General features: G+C 42.1%; 1 protein-coding gene across 1 annotated transcript; it reads left to right on the forward strand.

Moving 5' to 3' along the window:
• Positions 1-1,673: 1,673 nt before the first annotated feature.
• Positions 1,674-11,165, forward strand: LOC308312742 (protein Wiz-like). Its single transcript, XM_080759450.1, has 9 exons — positions 1,674-1,782; positions 2,447-2,501; positions 2,875-3,324; positions 3,993-4,808; positions 5,105-5,443; positions 6,461-6,690; positions 7,329-7,527; positions 8,039-8,186; positions 9,800-11,165. The coding sequence occupies exons 2-9, from the start codon at positions 2,489-2,491 to the stop codon at positions 9,954-9,956; spliced, it is 2,352 nt and encodes a 783-aa protein (XP_080615576.1). The 5' UTR covers positions 1,674-1,782; positions 2,447-2,488; the 3' UTR covers positions 9,957-11,165.
• Positions 11,166-24,542: the final 13,377 nt, after the last annotated feature.

The following is a 24,542-nucleotide window of genomic DNA, read 5'->3' on the forward strand; positions in this document are numbered from 1 at the left end:
GATAACAGACAATCAAAATACATCAAAATAATAATTCCTCTACATTCTCTAATTGAAGAAGAATTATGAAGAATAATTATGAAGAGACCTCGCCCCAAAGGGCTTCTCGCACGGCATCCGCCTGGGTGACTGCAGACTGCTGGGCGAGGGCTGGCGCTTTGGAATGGGGGGTCAGATGAACATATGGAATGAATTCTGTACTGGCCATATATGGAGCATGTCTTGAGTGTACAGGGTTTGATGAGGTCAGATCAACATATGGAATCAGAACAGGTCAGCTCCATATATGGAGATCTAGCCCAGGTAGGGCCGGGCCTACATTTTTGGGCCTGTTGAGAACTCTACTAATAACTTTGGGGTGGGCCCGTCTAGAGTTTGAATGGACAGGTATCAGTCAAAAGGGAGACATCGAAGAGGAAGGACGGGTTAGGTGCTGCGCAGTGGTATATTATTATCACAACGTGAGACTAGGTCAGCTCGATCCATATATGGAGATCTAAGGGTTTGAGGTCAGATGTAGAGTTGCTGGCCGGCTTATATGCAGATCTAGGTGATGATCCAGTCTTCTCCATGTATGGCTATCCAGGGTTTGATGAGGTCAGTGTCGTGATCTTCATATAGCCTATGGAGACGGTTGGCGTGACGTGTCACAAGGCGTGATGGACTGACGGCCATATATGGTGGTGTGACGGACTGACAGGTTTTTCAGGTTTTCATATACATACTGTACATCAGTGGTTCCCAAAGTGGGGTCCGGGGACCCCCAGGGGTACCTGAGGGAGTTCCAGGGGGGACCCATCTATTTTGTTCATGTTCATAAAGTGCTAAAGTGCTTAAAGCAGTGGTTCCCAAACTTTTTCATGTCAAGGACCCCCAAATTGACACTACTTAGCCCGTGGACCCCCATTTGAAAAGATATGCCAGGGACCCCCATAAGAGAAGACGTACACATTTAGACGTCTACATTTAGACGTCTACATTTAGACGTCTGTATACATTTAGACGTCTACATTTAGACGTCTACATTTAAACGTCTACATTTAGACGTATACATTTATTTGTTATCCGTGTTGCGAGGATGAGGGGGTACCTGGAAAAATATCTACCCCAAAAGGGGTACCTGGTCCAAAAAAGTTTGGGAACCCCTGCTGTACATGATGTGAACTTTACAGAAAAATAAGCCCCCAAAGTCGCTTATAATAAGCAGACATGGCAACAGTGGAAAAGACCGCTGCAAGAAGTAGAGAAGAGGATCTTCCAGAAGCGCTTCGCCGGACCACGGTGTCGCGCCCCGGAAACAGCTGATCTACAAGCTCACGGGGCGTTGCCTTCGCGTCGCCGTGTGAGCTTGCAGATCGGCTCTACTTTCGGCGCGCCGACACCCTGGAAGCTAAAACGGTTAATTTCAAAATAAAATCTATCTTAAAGTCTCTATTGGCAGCGGTTTATCGCAAATCATTTTTTTAATCAGTCTACCAAGTTATATGATTACGTATTTAACATGTCAATCAAAAACGTTGATAAATATCCCATAACTACAAATGTAACAATAATAATAAAAAAACATAATAAATATTATTATTATTAATGTATTATTATTATTAAAATCTAATTTAAATGAATTCATTTCTCGAGCATGTAAAATGTAATCAAAACTTTTATTTTGAAGTTGAGTTTGTGCACGTCGTCCGGTGATGATTGTGTGTGTGTTTGGTGTTGTTTGTTGTGAAACTTGTTTGATCTAGGCCGCCCGTACACACAACATTGAAGTATTAACGTTAGGTGAGTGAGTTAAAATACGGTATATGAACTTTGATCTTTAAATGGTGATTGTATTCTGATTCAGTTGCCAACGCGTCATTCATTTCATATGAGGCTTTAATCTGTAGCAGGCAGTGCTAGCGTGTAGCTAATAATCTAGCTACACAACGTTAGCTGAAGGTCTCAACAAAAACAATGGTTTTCATGAAAAGATATGCCAACAAGGACCCCCCATAAGAGAAGATTTTCACGGTTCTAGCAGTGATTGTGATTCTCAACCATTTTCATTTCAGGGACTCCCAGTTTGACATCCATTAGGCTACGGACCCCCATTTAGTGACATTTTCTATCTCTGGGACCCCCAATTTATATTGTAAAATCAATGTTAATTTAATTCTGACAGTGTACAAATGGAACGAAATGGACCCGTTATATAGAAGTTTATAGAAATGTATAAATTGTACGCCTCTAAATGTTCTGATGAATTGAAAATGGTAGACCCTGTTGTAAACAAGTGTAATGCTTTATCATAGTTTGTCCACAACAGTTTTTGTATTGACTTTGTGTTTTCGTTTGAAATGTATGTACCCATTCTACATACTGTGAAATAAAAAAAATCAATCAATCACCTTTGACACTTGATTGATGTTTGATATTTACCAATGTATACATTCTTCACCTCAAGGTCAGAGATCATTCTCAATCTTGGAGTACACAAGAGACTGGAATGGACTCAAATGGTAAGAGGAACATTCAGGACAGGAACCCCTTTTGGTGTTTTAAGCATTATGTTATAATTTAGCTATTGAAAAATAGCTAAAGTATTTTTGAAATCATGAAAATGTGTCGCAAATCTTTTAATATATATTCTTTCAGAGCAAATGTTTTTAACTCATATCTTTGCTTCTGGGGCATTCCCTGGAACAACATATTTTCAGATGGGGGTCGGCGGCCTATTACGTATAATTTTTGGGGTCCTTAGTTTGAGAACCACTGACCTAGAAAACTGTAATGATTTAGAAGACATTTAGTAGAATCTGGTGTCTGGTCTAAATGGGTTAAGCTGTCTCACACACACTGTAATCTTCTCCACGTTCCTCACCTCCATCACAGGAACTCCGGTCATATGCGAGGTATGCGGGACCTACTTTGAGACACGACGAGGCCTCTCCAGCCATGCCCGCCTGCATCTGCGGCAGCTCGGCGTGAGCATGTCGGAAAGCAGCGGAGCGCCCATAGAGCTGCTCTACAAGATCCTCGAGGAGAAAGATGATGTCCCTCTGTCCAACCCCGAATCATCGTCCTCCCCGGCGACCCCCCTGCCCCAAAAAGCAGCCCAAAAGGAGTCCTCGGCACGTCCTGTGACTAAGGACAAGGGTTCTTCCTCCTCCAAAGCGTGGAGTAAATTCACGACGGTCTCATCACAAAAGTCGACCTCTCCGCCTGGCTTTAAAGAGTATGCTGCCTCCCTCCCCTCATTGTCCTCCACCTCCGTGGGATCCTACGAGCCTGTGGCCAAGCCACTCTGGGCTCCACAGCTGACCGATGCCCCTCTCACCTTAGGTAATACCTGAACATACAATTTGGAAAGTTATGTTGAATGAATCGATGAGCAATAATGCTGCATTCACATGGAATCAGGCAAGCGGTAGACGGCAAAAGGCAAAACCTGCAGGACGTGAAAGATTAAATATTTTTAACATTTATGCCGTCGCCGGTTCTGGCTGCCGTTCCATTTAGCGTCCTGCTTCCGTCCACTAAAATGACTTTCGGTTTGACGTCTACCGTTTGCCTGATCCCATGTGAATGCAGCATAATCTTTCCAACTAACAATTATTTCCGCTGTCAATTAATCTGTCAATTTCTTTTTTCTTTTAATCTGCAATTAATTATGCTCATCAAAGTTGGGGTGAATCCAAACGGACATTTTGAATTTGTTTACCCAGCACTTACTTTTTATAATCCATCTTTAATATGGATACATTTTGGTGAAATAGTAAGCACATAATATTATAAATTATTGGGTGACGCATCACTAAACCGATTATTGAAACACTAAAATGCTATATGATTAAGTTTCTGTCTATTGACTAATTATTAAATTACACAAGTGCACAAGTTCTTGATTTCTAGTAATATGTTTGGTTTTAATACAAATTATACAATTACTAACATAATTAAACGACACACAAATGTCACCTCCTGCTTTCCCTCTTATTGTATTTGTGCAGCCTCTAATTCCAAGGACGAAGCTCACGTGTGCCAGCTGTGTGGCGCCTGGTACGAGACGCGTAAAGGTCTGGCCAGCCACGCCCGCGCTCACCTACGGCAGCTCGGAATCACGACGGAATCAGACGGCAAGAGCCCCATCGAGCTCCTCAACGAGATCATCAAGGCGGAGGACATCAAGCCGGGCAGTAGCGGTCAGCAGGAGGATCCGTTCAACCTCCACTCCCCCGCCAAGTCCACCACCAAACGGTCCTCTGCCCTGTCCACCACCACACCCACGCTCAAAGGATCTCCATCTTCTTCTGCCCTCCTCCAGGCACCTCCCAGCAAACGAGCCAAAACGACCTCCGAGGACTATACCTGCATTCTTTGCGGAGAGGAGTTCGAGAACCGCAGAGGCCTGGGAAGCCACTCGCGGTCTCATCTGCGGCAGATAGGCGTGTCTCATCTGCTGGAGAAAGGTTCCGCCATCGACACTGTCCAGGAGCTGGTCACCAGCGGTGTCCTAGCAGGCATACGGCCCCTCGAAATGAACATTGCCGCCGGCGTGGTCTCGGCTCCCTCCCCGTCCCATTCTCGGTCTCTGTCTCCGGCCCTCTCCCCAATCCCGTCATCCACTCAGTCCCCGTCTTCACCTGCCAACCGGGCCCCCAAGGCTAAGAAAGGCTTTCGGCTAGCAGTGGACCCACTCAGTAGGAATCTCAAGCCTGAGGACGTGGACATGTTTTTTCCCATTTCACCAGAGAGATACAGTAACAGCGGCTCTCCTGCACAGAAGCTGTCCAATCCAGCTGCTATTGCAGAGCGCTCCCATTCAGGTAAACATAACTCAAATGTGATTTGAGTTGTAGTGTTAGTAAAGTACTGTATGTTATGTCATTGTTTGATACAATGACATTATATAATCCTTGAAGACGACCACTTATTTGACCTATTAAGTTCTTACTGTTGTTATTCAGTAGCTCTGATCGACTTCAAACAGGAAAATAACATCAGATACATTCGAGATATATTTATTATACATTTATTTATTTTTCGATTTCTTTGCCTCCTCGCTTTCTCCTATACTTGCTCTCCTTTTGAACCAACCCATTATTCTTTAACTAATCCACAGCCATCCCAGAAGTCCAGTGTGACGTCTGCAGCCAGCTCTTTGACAGCCGTAAGGCCCTATCGTGCCACGCTCGAGCCCATCTGCGCCAGCTCGGCATCGCCTGGTCGGTCAACGAATCGCCCATTGACATCCTCAGAGATGTCCTGGCCCACGAGGTCAAAAAAGAGTCCACGTCGTCGTCCAGTGGACATTCTTCCGCCTCGGCTGTGCCCATGTGGGCTCCTCAAGGTCCCAAGAACTCCCTGGACTCCCGCTACATGCTCCAGGATCTGCCCAGCAAACACTACACCTCGCCCCTGGATTTCTCTGTGAAAGCGAAGTCGTCTCCCCCCAAGGCTGGTAAGGCATTTACACCACTTTAACACATTCAGTACGTATGACGTGTGGGAACGTCATAACTAATCCAACCGACTGATCCAAACGACGTGTTTACACGTCCTAGCGCTTTTTCATTTATATCAAACAGGGATATAATTCTTTTGAAAATATATTAAATAAAAGGCACATACAAATATACATAATAGACATAATAGAAGACATTAATCAAATATTGTAACGGGGATATAAATTTGGGTTGGCCTATCCTTCTGCAATGTACTCCTTGCTTTTCGTGCATGCGAACTGGGACTGATCTACCGGCCACTGTACCCCTGAGCCACTGCTGCCCATAGAGTATTAAAAGGATAGAGACTAAACTAGCGCGAAGCTCCGCCCCCTCTGCTATTCATGTCAGTGGAAGTTGCTCAGTGGCGTTTTGAAGCACCCGGAAGGCTGCCGGAAGTACCGTCTTTTCGCTGATTCAGCATTTCACTTCCGCATTTGGACACCAAATTTTGGTGTCCAAATGCGGAAGTGCACCCAGAGTGCACCTGGGCTTTACATTGGGCGCTCGGTTGCACGGGGTTTCCTCGTCAAGAATCCACGTGTCTGCCTGCAGTCCTTCCTCTTACCACTAGGGACCAGCGCTTCAACATTGGAGTGCCTAGCTGGCCCCTTGCTGCTGCCCCATTCATATGCATGAATTATCAACTTGTATTGAAGCCCTAGCCAACTGAAAATAAACAAATACATTATGGGAAAACTGATCTAGCCATCTTATTTACTTTCTGCCATAGAGATCCAGTGAACCATTTTACAGCGTCCCTGGAACAACATATTTTCAGATGGGGGTCGGTGGCCAATTACATATAATCTTGGGGGTCCCTGACATGAACATGTTTGAGCACCACTGACATAGAAACATAGGGTTTTTCATAAAACTGTCATGATTTAGATTTTAGAAGACATTTTTAGAATCGTTCCCAGGTCAAAATGGGTTAATCTAATTGTAGACCTCTCTAACCACTCCCTCCACAGCGCCTGTCACCTCATGCGAGCTGTGTGGCTTTGAGTTTGACAACAGGAAGGCGCTGGCCAGCCATGCGCGAGCCCACCTCAGGCAGTTGGGCGTGGTAGTGGAGTGGAAGGCAGAGGGAATGAAGGGCCTGTCGCCCATCGCAATGCTCCACGATTTCATCCGGAAGGAGCCGGCCAAAGTGGCGGAGATCACCCGCCGCTACCAAACGGGAGACCTCTTCATCAAGAAGGTTTGTCGTCTTCCTCAATAGCATCAAATAAGACTAGAAAATAGTACAAGTACATGACTTGAATTTGATCCATTGGCCTCTCTCGAATTTGTCAAACAGCCAGATGAAGTATTGAGCCACATGTCATCACAGCTCTCCTCCCGGGACACTCTTTTTGTGTGTGGGAGTCCTATACTATACTAGTAGTAGCCGGTTGATTTACAGCACCGGCTACTACTAGTAGGGCGGGGTTATGGGGAAAACACTCTTGCCACGACCCTGAGTCGGCTAATCGACCTAAGCAACGTTCGACACGGCAACTCGCTTGGGACGGCGGGCCTCGTCGCGCTCTAGTCCATAGTTATATATAAACGAGCACCCATCGACTCCCAGCTCAGCAACAGAGGGAGTCCCCTCCCTCTGTCTCCCACATGGCATCACAGCCCAGAGGGCACACGGCCCCGAGAATAATTACGATAATAATAGTGGACTCACTACTTGAGCCCACAATTAGTACATAAACCAATTCAGAGGTTATTCTGTTCCTACCTGGGAATGATGCCCTAAAACTATCTGTAATCCTGTGTTGTGGACCTTACATCAAGATTTATGTAGCCAACGTGAACTCTAATCTAAATCTACATCCATTTCTCTTCTAGACCCACAAAAACGCCCTTTCTCCTGCTCCTTCGGACTCAGACTCTGTGTCTGGGACTGCTTTGGCTCGGCAGTCTGTGCACAAGGTGTATCTGTTCAATGGAGAGTCGTCTAAAGCAACTCAGGAACGACCACACGCAGCTAGAAGCCACATGCAGGCCAGGGCTGCCTGTACTGACCTCAGCGCTCGCTCCTCAACGGGTGAGACATCTCTGTTCGCTAAGGCCCCGTCCCGCAATAGTGATTTATCCAATGCTAGCTTAATGGCAACCGTTGCTAAGCGTGAATATGACACGATCCCATTCATACAATAAGTCAATAATCTACATAACATAATAACACAATGGTGAAACGCTGCTGCTGTGCAATTTGCAACAGTGATTGCAGGTGCCCAGAGCAATTGGAGGGTGTGGCTGTGGCAAACACACACACTCACACAATGAAAAAATTACACATAGGTGATGACAGTAATTCTAATATTATGACATGAATCATAAAGGTACAAATCATAAGCAAACGTTAACCATGTTGACATCATGTCGGCCTTTGAATGTTGCATAATGAATACATTTAATTCGATGTATGAGTGAGAATGTATTGAAACAAGTGTAGTTTAAAAATAGATAAATGTCTTTTACGTGTGTGAATTGTTTTTTTTATGCAAATGTTGAGTTTTTGCACCAAATCCCAATACTTTCTGGTTGTGTTTCAGGTTTTTGGCCCCAGAAAAGCTCAATGGCTACAGAGGAAGAAAACTCCCAGCAAGCATCACGTTCTGGTAACATCCCCGCTCTGCTGCCTCGGCCCCCACGCACGCCTCTGGTGAAGCTGGTGGGCAAGGTTTACTCCCTCAAGTGCAGGTCAGTCCATTAAACCTCGTATTATGTTGTTTAACCACATTCTTGGTGTTTTAAGCATTATGTTATACTTTTAGCTATTGAAAAATAGCAGATCTACAAGCTCATGGCGCGGCACCAAGTGGAGCGCTTTGAAAATTCTTTAAAATGTGGCGCAAATCCTGGAATATATATTCTTTCACAGTGAACAAATCTTTGCTTCTGGGAGGTCCGTGGAACAACATATTTTCAGATGGGGGTCGGTGGCCAATTACATATATTTGTTGGGGTCCTTGACATGAAATATTGAGCACCACTGAAATGTCAGAAAACATTCAGGATTTCAGAAGACATTTTTTAAATTTCGACGTCAGGCCTAAATGGGTTAATAACATAGTGACCCGGACCCTCATTGATCAATCAAACATAGAAAGTAGAGCAGATATGAGTGTAGTTCACGTGTGATTCATCAAACGGTTGTATTTCTTACAGCCCAACAATGGTCTGGCGTCGATAAACGTGGTGGTCGACGGTTGAGAACACTCAATTTCATTTAAATATCGTGCCCAAAAATATATTTGTTTAGAAGCGAGACTTTATAACATGTAAAAGTGGAATATGGCCAAGATGTAAAGATAGATATTCTTCTGACGTCTCGAAGTCCAATCGAATCAACTAAAAAGTGGCATTAAAGAAGTCTCATAAAAAGGTCACTGATATGGTCAACAGTTGGAGGAGATACAGCAAATAACTCACTTCTATCCATCAACAACACTTGTCTTGACTCGACACAAGTTGAAACTTGATGTGAGATTTTATCGCAGGACATGCTCACATCAAAATTGATGATACATTGATAAATGCCAAGCATTGCATGGAAATAACTATACCGATAGTTTTCTGTCCATGTGTTTTTCATAAATGAGGGCCATTGTAAGTCAAACTGGCTGCACAGTGAAATACTCATTGTTAATTTAACTGGATGCAAATGGATGAATGAACAGAGTTCATTGAGAGAGATTTCACTGTGTGCGCGCATTGTGGTTAACGTCTTTATGTTCCATTGTGTGTGTGCGCCTGACAACATTCTTCCTATTTGATAACATTTCCATTAATCTGTGGGGTAATTATATTGGTAAAATGACAAATTATTGTTGATGTGCAGATTGCTTGAAGTTAGTTTTATGCAGGGATTCAGATGACGTTTTTTAATCAATCAAATTGAGTTGCCGACATTCTGATGTGTGTTTGTAGCGACAATGCAGATAGTTCATAGTAAATATAGAGTTATAGTATTGTATCAAAAATGTGGGAAGATATGAACGACCTGGCTGTCCTACACGGTTGGACTGATGATGGAAATGCAATTAGCCCTCCCCAACCCATCCTTGTCCAATAGGCACGTTGGCAGCGAAGAAAGCTTGACCTGCATACTGTAGCAACCGTTGCGAAACTATTTGGATTGGCATTGGGCAATCGATTTTATAAGGTGGGATTTAGTGAAGGGCTAATTGCCAACTATTATCCGTCGTGCTCTGACTCGGAGACGTTCTGTGGTGCAGTGGAAAGCACTTAATCATGTATTTGTATCCATTGGTGTTCACGCTGCTCTCTTGTGTTGTACTTCTGTTCCTCAGGTTCTGCGAGGAGGTGTTTCAGGGCCCTCTGTCCGTTCAGGGGGATTGGATCAGACACCTGCAGAAACACATCCTGTCGCTGGGCTACAGAGGGAAAGCCTCCACCCTTCCTGCACCAGTTGCCGCTCCCGCTCTCGTGGGTCCAGTAGCCGTCTAGTTTACTCTACGGACTAAATCGGGATACCGCAGCCCTCATTTATCACCACCACCACACATAAGGTCAATTTAGGGCTGTCACGACTCACGATTACACATTTAAGTTGACGATTAATTGACACACAAATAATTTCGATTAATAATATTTTTTATTGTCCCGAAGGATATTTGTCTCCACAGTCTGTTCAAACACCCACATCAAGAAGCACATGACACCAAGACAATACAAAACGATGAGGTCCCCACTGTATCCAGAACCATCCCATCATACATGTACGTTGTATACAGAACCATCCTATCGGCGGGGCAGTTTCTTTAATGCTGCGATGGCTGAGGGGACAAAACTGATGATTGAATGAATGTTTGGCACCAATAATGTCACCCCAAAGGAGCCACACTTATTGTGATCCTCACAGAGGAGTACATCTCAGGGCACCCACAAAGAGGCTGAAACTTGTGGCATCACCGACTACTGTGACAAAAGTAAATAACTTTAAGTCCCCTCAGTATTCTGGAGGTCAGATCACAGTGGACTGTCTGTGGGAGGATTTAATTCAGTGCCTTGCCAGCAGAAATGCCAGTTAACCGCTTTCAACCTCAAAAAGAGTAAAAAGGATTGTGAAAATACCCGATCTATGGTGCGACACATTGTGATCTTGTACTGTTGATTAGCTATAATACACTCTCCGTTGTATTATGTAGGGCTTAAATGTTTAGTTAACGCCAGGTCACGTGTGTCTGTTGCTGTTTTTTGTATTTTTCAAATGTATGTGAAAAAAAGTGTGTCACCTAAATGGCTGAAGTATGGGTTAAATATCAGGATGTCAGTAGACAATAATGTGACACTACTGTATACATATTTTGAAACTGTAAAGAGTTCTGAGCTTGTCGACTCTTTTGCGTTTCCTTCCTGTGGAGATGACTGACATAAAAAATAGATTTCCCCTATGACCCCTAGATGGCATACTTGAGCTATTTAACACAATTGTGAAGAAAAATAGGGGTTAGGGTTCCATGATGATGTGAAAATGTCATTCAGCCCACATCCATACTGTTAACAGTCTGAAATTAACTTTTTAAATGTTTAAGTATACATTGTTTGTGATGATCAAATGGCTCAGGTCTGTTCTTGTATCTTCCTCAAGGTTTTGAATTTGTACATTCCATGTGGTTTTATTTTAAAAGAAAAATGGAATCGATATAATAAAAAGCCGTTGTCAATTCCACATGAAACTAAGTCATTTTATTTATACATTTTGATTTGGAAAAGGTAATTGGGGAATGGCCCTATTGTCTACATCAGGGATACTCAAATAGATTTACCTGTGGGCCACATTACAAAAATGGCAAGGGGCCAGGGGCCAGTAGATAAAATTACGACATTAATGATACTTGATAACTTCTCTCTTTCAATTGCTTTATTTTCGCAAAATGTATCAAAGTACAATGTGCATGCACACAATATGTAAATAAATAAATGTGTTACATTTTCTTGCATAAACACAAAGAGCTGTTTCCATAACTGCACAAATTATTGCACATAACATGAGTAGCTGTTATAATAACATAACATGAGTAGCTCTTTGCCTGCCTGCCTGCCTGCCTGTCTGTCTGTCTTTCCATGAGTAGTTATTTGTCTGTCTGTCAATGAGTAGCTGTCTTACTGTCTGCCTGTCTATGAGTAGCTGTCTGCCTGCCTGTCTATGAGTAGCTGTCTGTCTGCCTGCCTGCCTGTCCAATTGTCCATGAGTAGCTGTCTGTCTGCCTGTCTGAGTAGCTGTCTGCCTGCCTAATTGTCCATGAGTAGCTGTCTGTCTGCCTGTCTATGAGTAGCTGTCTGCCTGCCTGCCTAATTGTCCATGAGTAGCTGTCTGTCTGCCTGTCTATGAGTAGCTGTCTGCCTTCCTGCCTGTCCAATTGTCCATGAGTAGCTGTCTGTCTGTCTATGAGTAGCTGTCTGCCTGCCTGCCCAATTGTCTATGAGTAGCTGTCTGTCTGTCTATGAGTAGCTGTCTGCCTTCCTGCCTGTCCAATTGTCCATGAGTAGCTGTCTGTCTGTCTATGAGTAGCTGGCTGCCTTCCTGCCTGTCCAATTGTCCATGAGTAGCTGTCTGCCTGCCTGTCCAATTCTCCATGAGTAGCTGTCTGTCTGTCTGCCTGTCTATTAACAGAAAATAAATTGTTATGGCTGAGTAAAATAAAATATAATAAACACAATTTGCCTGAAAATAGATTACCCAGCTATGACCTTTTTCATGAAAAAAAATGAGTAGTGATATGGCTGACTGAGTAAAATAAAACAATCTACCTGAAAATAGATAGCTATAAGTGAAGAGCAATTTCCGCAATTTCCGCAATTACCATTTCCGCAATTTCCTCAATTTCTATTTCCGCAATTACCATTTCCGCAATTTCCGCAATTTCCATTTCCGCATTTCCGCAATTTCCATTTCCACCATTTCCGCAATTTCCGTAATTTCCATTTCCATTTCCAACTATTAATGGCAGCTGGGTTTCATCATTCAAATAAAATAGAATTCTGTCCGTTTAGCTATAAAATTATGTCAGGTAATAGGGATACACAGTATTTCATTTGCATTGCATCTCCCCCCCCCAAGCTTTTATTTTCGTTCGAGTAATAGTACAACTCTAATAGTATTACTTATAATAATGTAATTAAAGATAACTTCATTCAGATTTATTTATTTTTATTTCATTTTCCAGATTTTTTTTTCTTCTTTTTTTTAGATTTTCATTGGTGGGCCAGTCATAATGGTCCCACGGGCCTGATGTGGCCCGCGGGCCTGAGGTTGAGTATCACTGGTCTACATGAAATAACCTCCCAACTTGCTTGGTAACTTATGGAGAGAAAATATGTCATGTATGGTCATTTCACTTGTTTGTTTTATTTTTTTGCAATATCCTTTTTTAAATAATAAAAATATATAATTTGACTTCGTCAGGATGAGTTTTTCTTTTAACCTTTTATATTGATGTTACTAGAGAGTTACCATATCGAAGAAAAAATGCAAATACATTGAGGCAAGGACGGATTTTTATTCTTAAATTCAATTCATGCATTTCTCATCTTTTGAGCACTTTCATCTAAGACGATAAAAGTCTTGCTGTTTTTATTTGATTAGCAGTAGGCCTATTAACTTAAACTTTTCATTCTTAGATACGTGTGTGTGTGTGTGTCTTTAGAGTTACTTTTACAACAGCAGTGTGTGAGTTACAAAACCATTGTGGCGGTTTCCTTGCGAAGCTCAGCTGGGAACAGAAATGGAAACCTCGAATGTTCTTTACTTGAAACCTTATCGTTGTGTCTTTAAGCTGAGTCAAAATATATTAAACTCATGTGTAATTCCTTCTGTCTGTGGAATGTCCAAACAATACCCTCTGCTGAATGACAGCTTGGAGACCGGACTGCATCCAATGGATACACTCACTTTGTCCATCAGACCTCTGTTCCGTTCACAGATTGCTTCTGTTCAGGTGGTGCCAGTAATCCCGGGAATATTTTCATTGCTTGGTTGCTCAAATTTCCAGAATTTTAAACATCTCTATATCCATTCCCCTGAAAACTCAGTTGGCTTAAAAATATTTCCATGCTAGATTCTGAATTCTTTGGAGGATTGCAATTACCCATCTTATATTCGTATCCACAGTATAATATAACAGATATTATATTACTGTTACATATTGCCATATGGGCCATATAGCCCTCTAGGCATCCATAGGGTGACTTCTGACTTATAATTGATAGGGGTGGTCATTATTCTTACTGCCAGTATGAATAAATCTGACTGGTCTATGAGCTACACTCGTAAAAGCCGATTCATAAATTAGGATTTAATAACCCCTACATCCCAGAGGGTCTGTGCTCACTAGTAAGGAGTGATTTTATTCACAGCACACAGATGTCGTCTCGTTCCACACACCAATTAGATTTGGGCTTTCTGATACTATAGCCTTGTGAAAGCTAAAACAGACTATTGTAAGAAATTGTACAAATTATGTTTTATAAATAATGCAGGTGAGATGGGATTGACGTATCGTATCCTATACGCTACGTGCTTTTACCACAAATTTCCAAAATAGATAAGCATAGGACAGTTCTTGAAAGGAGCAATAGATGGAACAAGTAGGCTAGTGTTCCTGAATTGAGACAGTAATGTCCACCTACTGTATTGGTACCTTAAGCCAAGGTACTTTGACTGTGGTTGATATCTGTTGTGAACTTGTGACAATTGTTTGGGGAGAGGACCAGATTATTGCTTGCCTTTTGTCATGTCTACATACAGTTCTATCTGTTTTTAGCAACTGGTGATACATTCTCAAGGCTGATATGTCTTCCTGAATGCCAAGATAAAGTCGCTGGAGGAGCAACAAGGCACCGAACAAAAGAGGGATGAGTTCAGAGCCATGCAGCGATATCTCATGGACGTTATAACAACAAGTGCTGCTTTCCAAGTAATCCCTCTCATGGAAGTAAAAGCCCAAACTAGGACCACGTCTTTCTTCTATTTCCACAAATCTGTGGGCTTTGGAATATCCGTCATGATCATTTTGGGTTTGAGACTGCGGTTTTGGGGTTTTATACTGACTATCTTGGATGATCTCCCAGCAAAGAAACTGCACTGACTTCCCCATTATACATGAATTGAGAGTCTACTGGAGACACCACGACAGGAATGGAGACCTGTAATGTTCCAGTGGCGATTACATGCACCAATATCCAACGCAAATATCCCATCCTGACCTCCAGTGAAGGGTGCATCACAACCTGCTATGGTACAGTATAACATGGTATAATGTTATGCGCGTTGAGCAGGGGAGGTAGCTTTAGACACTGCTCAGACCACCAGCAGCAGCAGCAGGCCTAGTAATTCATTGCAATATCTGGAAACATACTATATTAACAGTACAGTCAGCAGGGCTATTTTCAGAAAACGCTTGAACAAACAAACAAAGCCTTTGTCTCTTGATGATATCCAGGCAACAACTGTCCTTTAAAAAATAACAGTGTTTTAAATTTATCCATAATGCCTCAACACACTGACTATATGTTCCCTTAGTTTTTGAAAATAACATGTGTGTTGATATTGTACAAAGTCGAGAGGTTAGGAGGATAGTGAGGGACAAGAAAGCTTTGGGATATACGTAACTTTGGGGTGATTTTTCTCTTGCTTTGCTGCATGAGTTTCTCAAACTGCAGAATTCTTCAACATGTCTCCAGTTAGATTTATAACATGCTTTGGGCCGGGGTTTGGCAGAGAGTGGAGTTTTCTCACACGGCTTGTGGCTTTGCAATCAGTCATCTCTCCGGGCAGATTCTCTCAGACTGCGTAATGCTGGCATCTTCTCATCTGTACTTTTCCTTACTTGATGTGTGGATGTTGATATTTTTGTCCCTAAACAGTGGGTGTTGGATGCCGAGTATGCGAGGGACTCATGGGGTTATAATAAGTGTCATCATTCATCTTCTTTCCTAAGGCCATATTACACAATTTACAATAAGCATTTAGCAGATGCTCTTAATCCAGAGCGATTTACAGTAAGCAAGAATAACACACGGGAATACATCAAATACATAGAAATAGTCATCAAGGATAATAAGCAAGCTAAGGACATAAGATCCGTCTAACATAGAATATCTGTACAATGAAACTACTGTATGAGTATACACTATAGAGTGCTATGACTACATAAAATGCTATCTAAATTACATAAGTTTAGCCTTTGCATATGCCTGTAAGGTCCTAAGGGCTAAAATAGAGTCTGAAGAGGTGAGATTTCAGATTTCAGACTACGGTGGAAGATTGGGAGTGAGTCTGCAGTTGTGATTGCGATGGGAAGTTCATTCCATTTCCATACTTTAGGAGCCTGAAGGGAGAAGAGTCTGGGAAGTGTGGAGCGTTGTCCCGGGTGTTTTAGTAAAGGTTCTGCTAGCCTCCCTGTGTTGGCTGATCTGAGCGAGGGGGCTGGATCAGACCTTGCACGTTATGGGGGTGCCATACCTTTGGTTGCTTTGTAGGCCAACATCAGAGTGTTGTACTCTGTGTGGGCAGCAACCGGGAGCCAATGGAGGGAGCAGAGAAGGGGGGAGACGTGTGAGAATTTTGGCTGGTTGAAGACCAAGCGTGCTGTCCTCCACGACCTACACTGGCTCCCTGTCAAACAAAGAATCTTATTGTTACTGCTCACCACCAGTCCACAACCTGGCTCCCCCCTACCTCCCTGACCTCCTCCAGCTGTCCCGTCAGTTCCCTCAGGTTCAGTGATGCCGGCCTCTAGGAGGTCCCCATGACCACATGGCCAGGCAACGAACCTGAGGCGACACAGCTTCCACCCCCCTTCCCCTCCCTCTAATGCACTCCCAGAGATGTGTGCTCCCTGCCTTCCTTCAAAACCACCCTGAAAACACACCTGTTCAGAATTGCTTTTCCGAGTTGACATTTATCTCAACTCTTGTTTTTTAATATGCATTTTATTTAGTTTTTCTTTCCTAATGTAGTTTTTCCTAATAATGTTTTTACACCCAGTTTGACCCATCTTTTTATTATTATTATTTGTTTATTGCCAGAAACAGAAAGATAGTCAGCTGTTCAGATTCTAACGTACTATATCAACATAGTTTAAAAAAAAGAGGAATTCCTTCCTGCATGTAAACTTTAGAGTTCATGAAAGTTCACAGTGCTGAATCAAAAATGACTCTGAAGTTTACATGCAGGAATCATGATTCAGCACTTTGCTGGGCAGTCATTTCAAAGGCATGAGGTCTTGACTTGGTCACCATGCCCTTGCCTGCTCAGGTTTCCTGTTCTGTTCCGAGGTCTCGTTTTGCAGCCGTTAGGGTCCAGTGTCACTGGACACCATGTGAGATGAGTGCCGAACGAGCGCTGCCCAGAGAGATATACTGTATGCTGCTGATGCAAATCATTAGTTCAGAGGATGGTCAGGTGACCAGGAAGGTTTATCTGACATGATCTTACTTGAAAGAATGTGAGAACAACACAGTTGGTGCAGGAGGGCTTTTATTCAGACAGGCAACACCTATGTGAATAAAAAACACTTCCATGCAGTTCCTGCATATATGTGTCTCTATATTATCTTCACACGGTTACTAAGTTGGCTAATATTTTCAGCATCATGTAATGATTTGTTTGTAAGTGTCCTGGCTGTGGAATGTAATAGTTTATCCTTACTGTGCCATTTATCAGACACCTTTCTTTTCAAGTCTGTTTTTGATATGTGTATAACAGCGATTGTTCCAGTAATTTTGACTTATATGGCTATTTATGGCCCCCCGACAGACAGGCCAACAAAATAAAGCTACTTAAGGAATTCAGAACTGTCTGCTCGGAGAAGGAAAAAAAGATCTGATCTTTGTTTTGATTATCTCTCAGTCACGCTCTCTGTGATAGCTATTGGCTTCAGCAGCCCTGCATGTCTGAATGTTAGCTAATTACACATCTGCTGTGTGCTGTATGCACGCAAGTTTGTGTGTGTGCATGCTTGTGTGCGTGTGCGTACTCGAACGTGTGTGTGTGTGTGTGTGTGTGTGTGTGTGTGTGTGTGTGTGTGTGTGTGTGTGTGTGTCACTGTGTGTGTGTGTGTGTGTGTGTCTGTGCATGCATGTGTGTCTGTGTTCCAAGTTCCAATGGGAGAGTAGTGAGTACCATATCTCTATGTAATGTATAGTTGGGTGAGACATGGTCAGACAACAGGTCAGACAGACTGAACTCAACCCTGGCAATCTGTTTTGTTGCAGTTTAGATGTGTGTGAACAGACACACGCAACCCGCAGCCTTCAAGTGTGTGTGTGTGTGTGTGTGTGTGTGTGTGTGTGTGTGTGTGTGTGTGTGTGTGTGTGTGAGAGAGGGGGGTTAAGAACAAAGCAGTGTGGAATAACAGAGGTCTTACCAAACAAAGTTGCAGTGAAAGTGAAAGGAGCATTGTGCAACCTCCTCAAACAGAGCTGTCACCATAAGGCTGCATTAAAATTAGTTGAACTACAATTATTCCCATATGTTGCACCACTGATTGTGGTGATTACACCTCATGACCTCAATGATACCCATGTACCTGTCGAACTACTTAAAAAACCTCAATCAAGTCCACAATCACAACACTAGAGGGAGCTCCACAAATCACGTTCAACCCAGATTTGGCACGAACGAAGGGTTTCAATTCGTTCTCCTGGTATGCCACCAAAATGTGGAATGTCCTACCAACAGTCATAAAGAAGTGTGAACTGCTCTATAAAATAGCACTTACTCTTGGCTGCAATTCAGAACTGGCCCCAGTAAAAAGTCAAAGCCGTTGACTGTTAATAAAGTAATCAATCGGCCTGGACGGTTAGCTCAACCGTCTGGGCACCTAGGCTGCCAAGCCAGCCGGACAGCGTGCTGCGGGTTCGACTCCTGAGCCCGACGGCTTTTGCTGCGTGTCACTCCCCATCTCTCTCCCTTTCCTGTCTAATTACTGTACCCCCATCAATAAAGGCAAAAAACGCAAAAATATTATCAATAATATTGGGAGTTATTCACAGTTAACTGCATTCCGGTTGGGGTTTTCTGCGTGTGTGACGTAGGAATAAATGGCCACCTTGTAAGTATAGTCAACACCATTGTGTCCCATGCGTATGCACATAACCAGATGGCACTGGTATTTAGGACATGGCATGCATGTTCTGAAGAGCCTATGAGATATGCCAGTATTTGACTGGAAGTCAGACATCAAAGACATCTCCGGGGACCTGTGACTTTCTGCTTAAGGTATTTCCAGAGACAGGAGAGACCCACAGTCCAGACTAACATGCATTCCTCACTGTTGGAAGACCCCAGGGACTCGACATGTCACTTTGTTATACAGTAATATGCACACTAAAGCACGTGCTGTGCTTTTTACTGTTGAAGGGATTCATTATGTTTCTATGGTTAATTCTATACAATTACTCAATTAAAATGTATTCCTTTTGTATTATGTTCATCTAGCTAACATGGTATCAATCATAATGAAGGAAACAAATTAATGACTAAAAATAGTAGACAGTTACTATAGTCATTGCCTTCCCAATCTGAGCTTATTGAGCGATATAAATTACAATACAAGATCGCCTCGCGCTTTTACAGAAAACACCTTGCAACATTTGAGAAAATCATTCAGCAGTAACGACCAGTGGCATACACATACCCTCAACAATGCTCAGCAAGCATAGCCTACAGCAGGGTTTCTCAAAGAGAGTGCCGTGACACAAAATATTGAGATAATATTTTAAATTGATCAACATCACTTCAGTTGTCTTAGATTTAGACCCTCTAGTCTAGACTTTGTAAAACGGACCTGCGTTGCACTGTACTATATTTTCCATTTGTATTTTTCCATCTAACTTTCTTCACCAAAAATAGCAGATCTGCAAGCTCACAACGACGTGATGAACGTTTGCCCCCAGAATAGGGATGCTGGGGTTAAACGTCAAGTCTAAAAGTTATTTTCAGTCTGTCCTATAATAGAAACTGATATTCTCTCAAGCTTTTCTCTGTGACATACTGAACTGGGGAAAGATTAGCAAAAAGTTTTTTAAAAGGGCTGCTCTGAGTCAAAAACGTTTGAGAATCACTGGCCTATGCCCTACAGTACCTCACATGTAACCATGTCAAAGAAGTGCCAAGCAGACACCTCGTCTGTCACACTAAAAATAATACCACAAGTGGCACATTTCCTTTATTTCCTGTAATTATATTAGACCTGCTTATTGCCAATAGAGAACAAACCAGGACAGACGTGTGTTCCACAGCAAAAACATATTGGATCTATTTTTATACACTCTCACTTATTTTGCTTTGTATCATCCCTACCGGCCTCCATCTGAAAAAACAAACAAACGCAAAAATTATGTCCTTTTTCCATCTCAACTCTCCTGCCAGGAAAACTATGTGAGATTGAGGAATTGTTGGAACCAAGGCACATACAGTAATGGTGCATCATTTTAAGTACATGTCATGTTATGATGAATGGATCAGAGGGGAAATAGTACGTTACCATGTTTAACCGAGCCCAAGCATAGCGGCCTGAAAATGCTACGTGCAGCCGTTGTAAATCTATGTCTTGAGTCTAACCACTTTTGCAATTGTAATTATTAATGTAATCTATTGACCTCGAAACATTTTCTCTATTCCTTGTTTTGTTTGGTATGCCTTTTTTATTTTAAACGTGTGTAATGACTACCGTCAAGGTCTGCAGCCACACGAACATCAGACCTGTCAGGAGAGGCACAGTAATTTAGTGTAAATACAGAGTATTTAAATACGAGTGCATCTTATTTTCCAGAATAAAACATCATTCTAACCAGTCTGTATGGTAGAGTATATTAATACAATATAACTACATCTTTACTCTCTAATTGTTATCACTCAGTTTTAGCAACAGAAGCGTCTAACGTTTTAGGGAGTGACTTGTGAGTCTGTTAAATGGATCAGATTGACTGGCGAGTTTAACAGCCTATATGGGCTAATGTTTTTAATGTCTACCTGGAATCCTTGCAGAAGCTGCTCTTTGTGGAGAACTTAAAGAGGATTAAGTAGTCTGCACCCTGAACACGTACAGCAGCCAACTCTGCTGCTACAGATAAGATAGCCTAAGATTTAGACTCTCATACTGTATTTTATCGATTTTGAATATGAAAATCAATAAAATGCATCTACGAGAGTCTAAGGGCTCGATTTTCACCAGTGCTAAACCCCTTATCCCTAAACTACTTTGTATTTTTTTTTACTATTTTGATTTTATTTAAATAGTTAAAATAGCCAATCTACATTGACACGTTGTGAGCTTGTAGATTGGCTTTAACTATACGGTAATGTTTTTCAAAAAAAAAAGGTAAAGAAGTTTAGGGATAAAGAGTTTAGCATGGACGAAAATAGATCCCTATATCTTATAAGAACGCATTCTGTTTTTCGTGTGTGATAGGGTACTCTCTTCACTGGTCATTTAATTTAAGTTATTTTCAGTTAGTTATTTTGCTATTCTTAACCGGAAAAACAAACTTGAGTTACAGCTATGCTTGGATCCTTTTTTTTTCATCCACACTGAAAATAGCTGATCTACAAGCTCACAACGCATCCGTCGTGCAATGCTGGGGTTCAAGTTGTTTTTTGTGCCTTTTTTATGCTGCATTCACAGTTTCACACGGGCAAATGCAAATTGACAATGAATGGTAGACTGCATCTTTGCATCTGCCTGTGTGAACGCAACATTAGCTTTTCTCAAATCACACATGGTTTGTATACTGCATGGTCCAATAAAAGTTCATCTGTAGATAGCAGTTCAGTAAACAAACTAAATCAAAATATATATTTTTTTGTTAGTTCAAGGAAAACTTTGTGAGGTACTGTAAATGCTGTTCTTGTGTGCATGCATGGCCCTGAGGAAAACAGGTGCCTTCCTGGACCTGGACACCATCCATCAACCTTACTGTAAGTAGTGAAGGGCAGTTTACCTACATGGGGTAATACTGGGATTCTACTAATGACCGAAACAGAAATTCTTAGATTAGTTGCCTATGATATAAATAGCCCCCATGTGGCTATTATGTTTCAGCAGCTGAAGGACACACAGGATGGAGTAGGTGGTATCCTGACATAAGTTTGTCCTCTCAGGCTTTCTCACAGAAGAACAATTCAACACTGAAATCTGTCTTTGTCTAAGCGCATGGATGCTGCTATTTTTATCCATTTTATCAATGTTCTGTTTCTCTAAATGAATGAGCTGAGAGGCCAGATGAACTTGGGAAAATATGCTCTACAACCAAAAACATCTCAAAATCTACATCCCAGTTGTTTTTTTCACTTGCTCCTTACTCCCTTTCCCAACACCGTATAACCTTACATGAGCCATTTTTAACCGGGACAGATTCGATGACACCGACAGAGCAGCTTATCCACTTCCCAATGGAAAGCAGATGACCCGCTGGCCCGCGGTGTGTAACTGGCTGGCTGGAAGTGACATGACACAGACAGATAACTAGGACCTTTATAGAGGAGGAGAGCCGGGGCCAAACATACGCTGCTCCAACCCAGTGGTAGAAAGTAACTAAGTACATTTACTCAAGTACTGTACCTTTTTTTTTAAGAGGCAATTAAGAGGCATCTGTACTTTACCTGAGTATTTCCGGTTTCCAATACTTTTACTTCTAGTCCTACTCCACTACATCTCAGAGCCAAAATGTTTACTTTTACTCCATTGCAATTATTTGAAAACTTTAGTTACTTTGGAGATTTTAAATTTGATTAGATTACATTTTGATCTACAAAATAAGATACAAAAAGATTTTGTACACATTTTGAACTTGAAGAAATGGGACATTCTGCAATATGACTACTTTCACTGTTAGTACAGTAGCCTACATTATGATGCAGATACTTTTGTACTTTTACTTGCGTACGTTTTGAATACGGGACTTCTACTTGTATAGGCCTCACTCACACCTTTCGATCTAGCATACAAAATGTTTTACTCTCTTAATTCTTATCCCACGATTTTGTAACCCATGCAGTTTTCTTTTTTCACCCAGTGCCAATTATCTAATGTAATCCTGGGCGCTACACTTCCTCTGCCAACCTGGGGGGGCAGCGGGCTGACCTCATGCCTCCTTCTATGCATGAGGAGTCCAAGCTGCTTCTTTTCACCTGACAGCATACAACATTGATGCATGCTAGATGTAAGCAAGATGTAAGTGTCATGGCCGCCCCAATGCATTTCCAATGGAAGTCACATGGTTTGATACAACATTTTGGACTACAAGCTGTTGTATGGCTTTCGGCTGCGTTTCGACTTCCCCCCTCCCCGTCATACAACACAAATGTTGTGTCAAACCATGTGACTCCCATTGGAAATGCATTGGGGCAAGATGTATCACACCCTTTGTATACAACACGCATACTGTACATCAGTCTGTTGCAAAGGTGTGAGTGAGGCCTAACGGAGAACATCTATATTGCAGTATTTATACTTTTACTTAAGTAAAACATTTGAGTACTTTTTACACGACTGCAAATATACGGTGCTCCAACCCACTGTGAGTGGGCGTTCTGTCTACCAGGGGCAGGTGTAAGCCATAGAAGATGAATGTTTCATCTACATTTCCAAGAACTGGCTCAACCTGAATGAGTTTATTATTTTTTTCTACCAGGTTGGAGTTCTCCAAGTCTTCCCACAATTAAGAGCCATTTCCTGCTGGGTCTGTGAATGCGTTTGAATTTTATATGACTGCACCGATTAAGGGCTCTCTTATTTCTTTTAGCAAATCATTATGGGATGAATGAGCTCCTATGAATATGACTAAATAGGCCTAACGCTAGCAGCCAGCTGGAACAAGAGGAAAACTAATAAAATGTGAGCAGGATATCGTAGATGGCGAGCCACATGCGTACACAAGGAGATATATTAATGACGGACACTAAAAGAGGACTGTGAAATATAGATACCATCTGGGTACTGGGTTGGGTATTTCTCTTTATACGCGTTTAATACTTCAAAGTTTGTTGTATGCTGCGCAGGCAACCGAATATGTCAAGGTTTGCTTGAATAGATTAACATGTCAACCTGCAGGCACCTGCAAGTACAAACGAGAGATGTTTAGACTTGGTTCACTCATAGCAGATGACTATCCATCTATTTACTTTTGTAGATATAGGTCTACTGTGACCCAGATCACAGCATTGAATGCAACTGATGTAGCCTAAAGGTTTTGCACCCATTTTCTTTCTCCATGCCAATAATGCAACTCAACTACAATCTGAGTCAACTTCATGCAAAATGTTCCAGGAAAGATGTCTTTTAGAGCAGTGGTTCCAAAGGTGGGGTCCGGGGACCCCTAGCTAGGAGTCATTGAGGGAGTTTCTGGGGGTCCCCAGCTAAATGATTGATAGGAATCAAAATGGACACTTATAGGTCTGTAACTCTGAGAGTGTACAAATGGAACCAAATGGACCTGTGTACTCTCTGTACACTCTCAGAGTTAAATTTGATTTTACAATATAAATTGGGGTCTCAGAGATAGAAATTACATTCAATGTGGATCCGTAGACGCCTAATGCATATCAAACTGGTTGTCCTTGAAATTAAACGGGTTGAGACAGAGTCACTGCTAGAATCTTCGCCGTAAAGATCTTTTCAAATGGGGGACCGCGGGCTAATAAGTATCACTCAGCAATGTTATGCTCTACTCTCGCCACAAAATGATTTCCAAAAACGCTAAATCAAGTGTAGTCAGATTATATATTATATCTATGGGACTTCTTGTTGTCAGACTAAACGTTTCTGTATTAAATACAGAAACGTTTAGTCCCATCTCCAGGATGAATAATGAGCATGCAGAGCGAATGCGGAACGTGCATATGCGGCCAATGTGTAAGCAGGTATACTGTAGATGTGTACTTGGAACATCTTTTTTTATACCCCCATTAAAATATATACACCTCTAGCTAACCAGGGCAATACATACTTATGTCTTTATAGTATGGCAATTGCAGTGTGTTGACCACACTCACTGACCACGATCACATAAACCGCAATTTATCTG

This window comes from Protomyctophum bolini (assembly GCF_963924005.1).
Source record: "Protomyctophum bolini genome assembly, chromosome: 3".
In the NCBI taxonomy this organism is placed as follows: Eukaryota; Metazoa; Chordata; class Actinopteri; order Myctophiformes; family Myctophidae; genus Protomyctophum; species Protomyctophum bolini.

Excerpts from the sequence above, each read along its gene's own strand:
- LOC308312742 (XM_080759450.1), top strand. Across the intron at positions 7,528-8,038 it reads CAGCGCTCGCTCCTCAACGG|GTTTTTGGCCCCAGAAAAGC; the intron begins GTGAGACATCTC and ends GTTGTGTTTCAG. Across the intron at positions 8,187-9,799 it reads GTTTACTCCCTCAAGTGCAG|GTTCTGCGAGGAGGTGTTTC; the intron begins GTCAGTCCATTA and ends TCTGTTCCTCAG.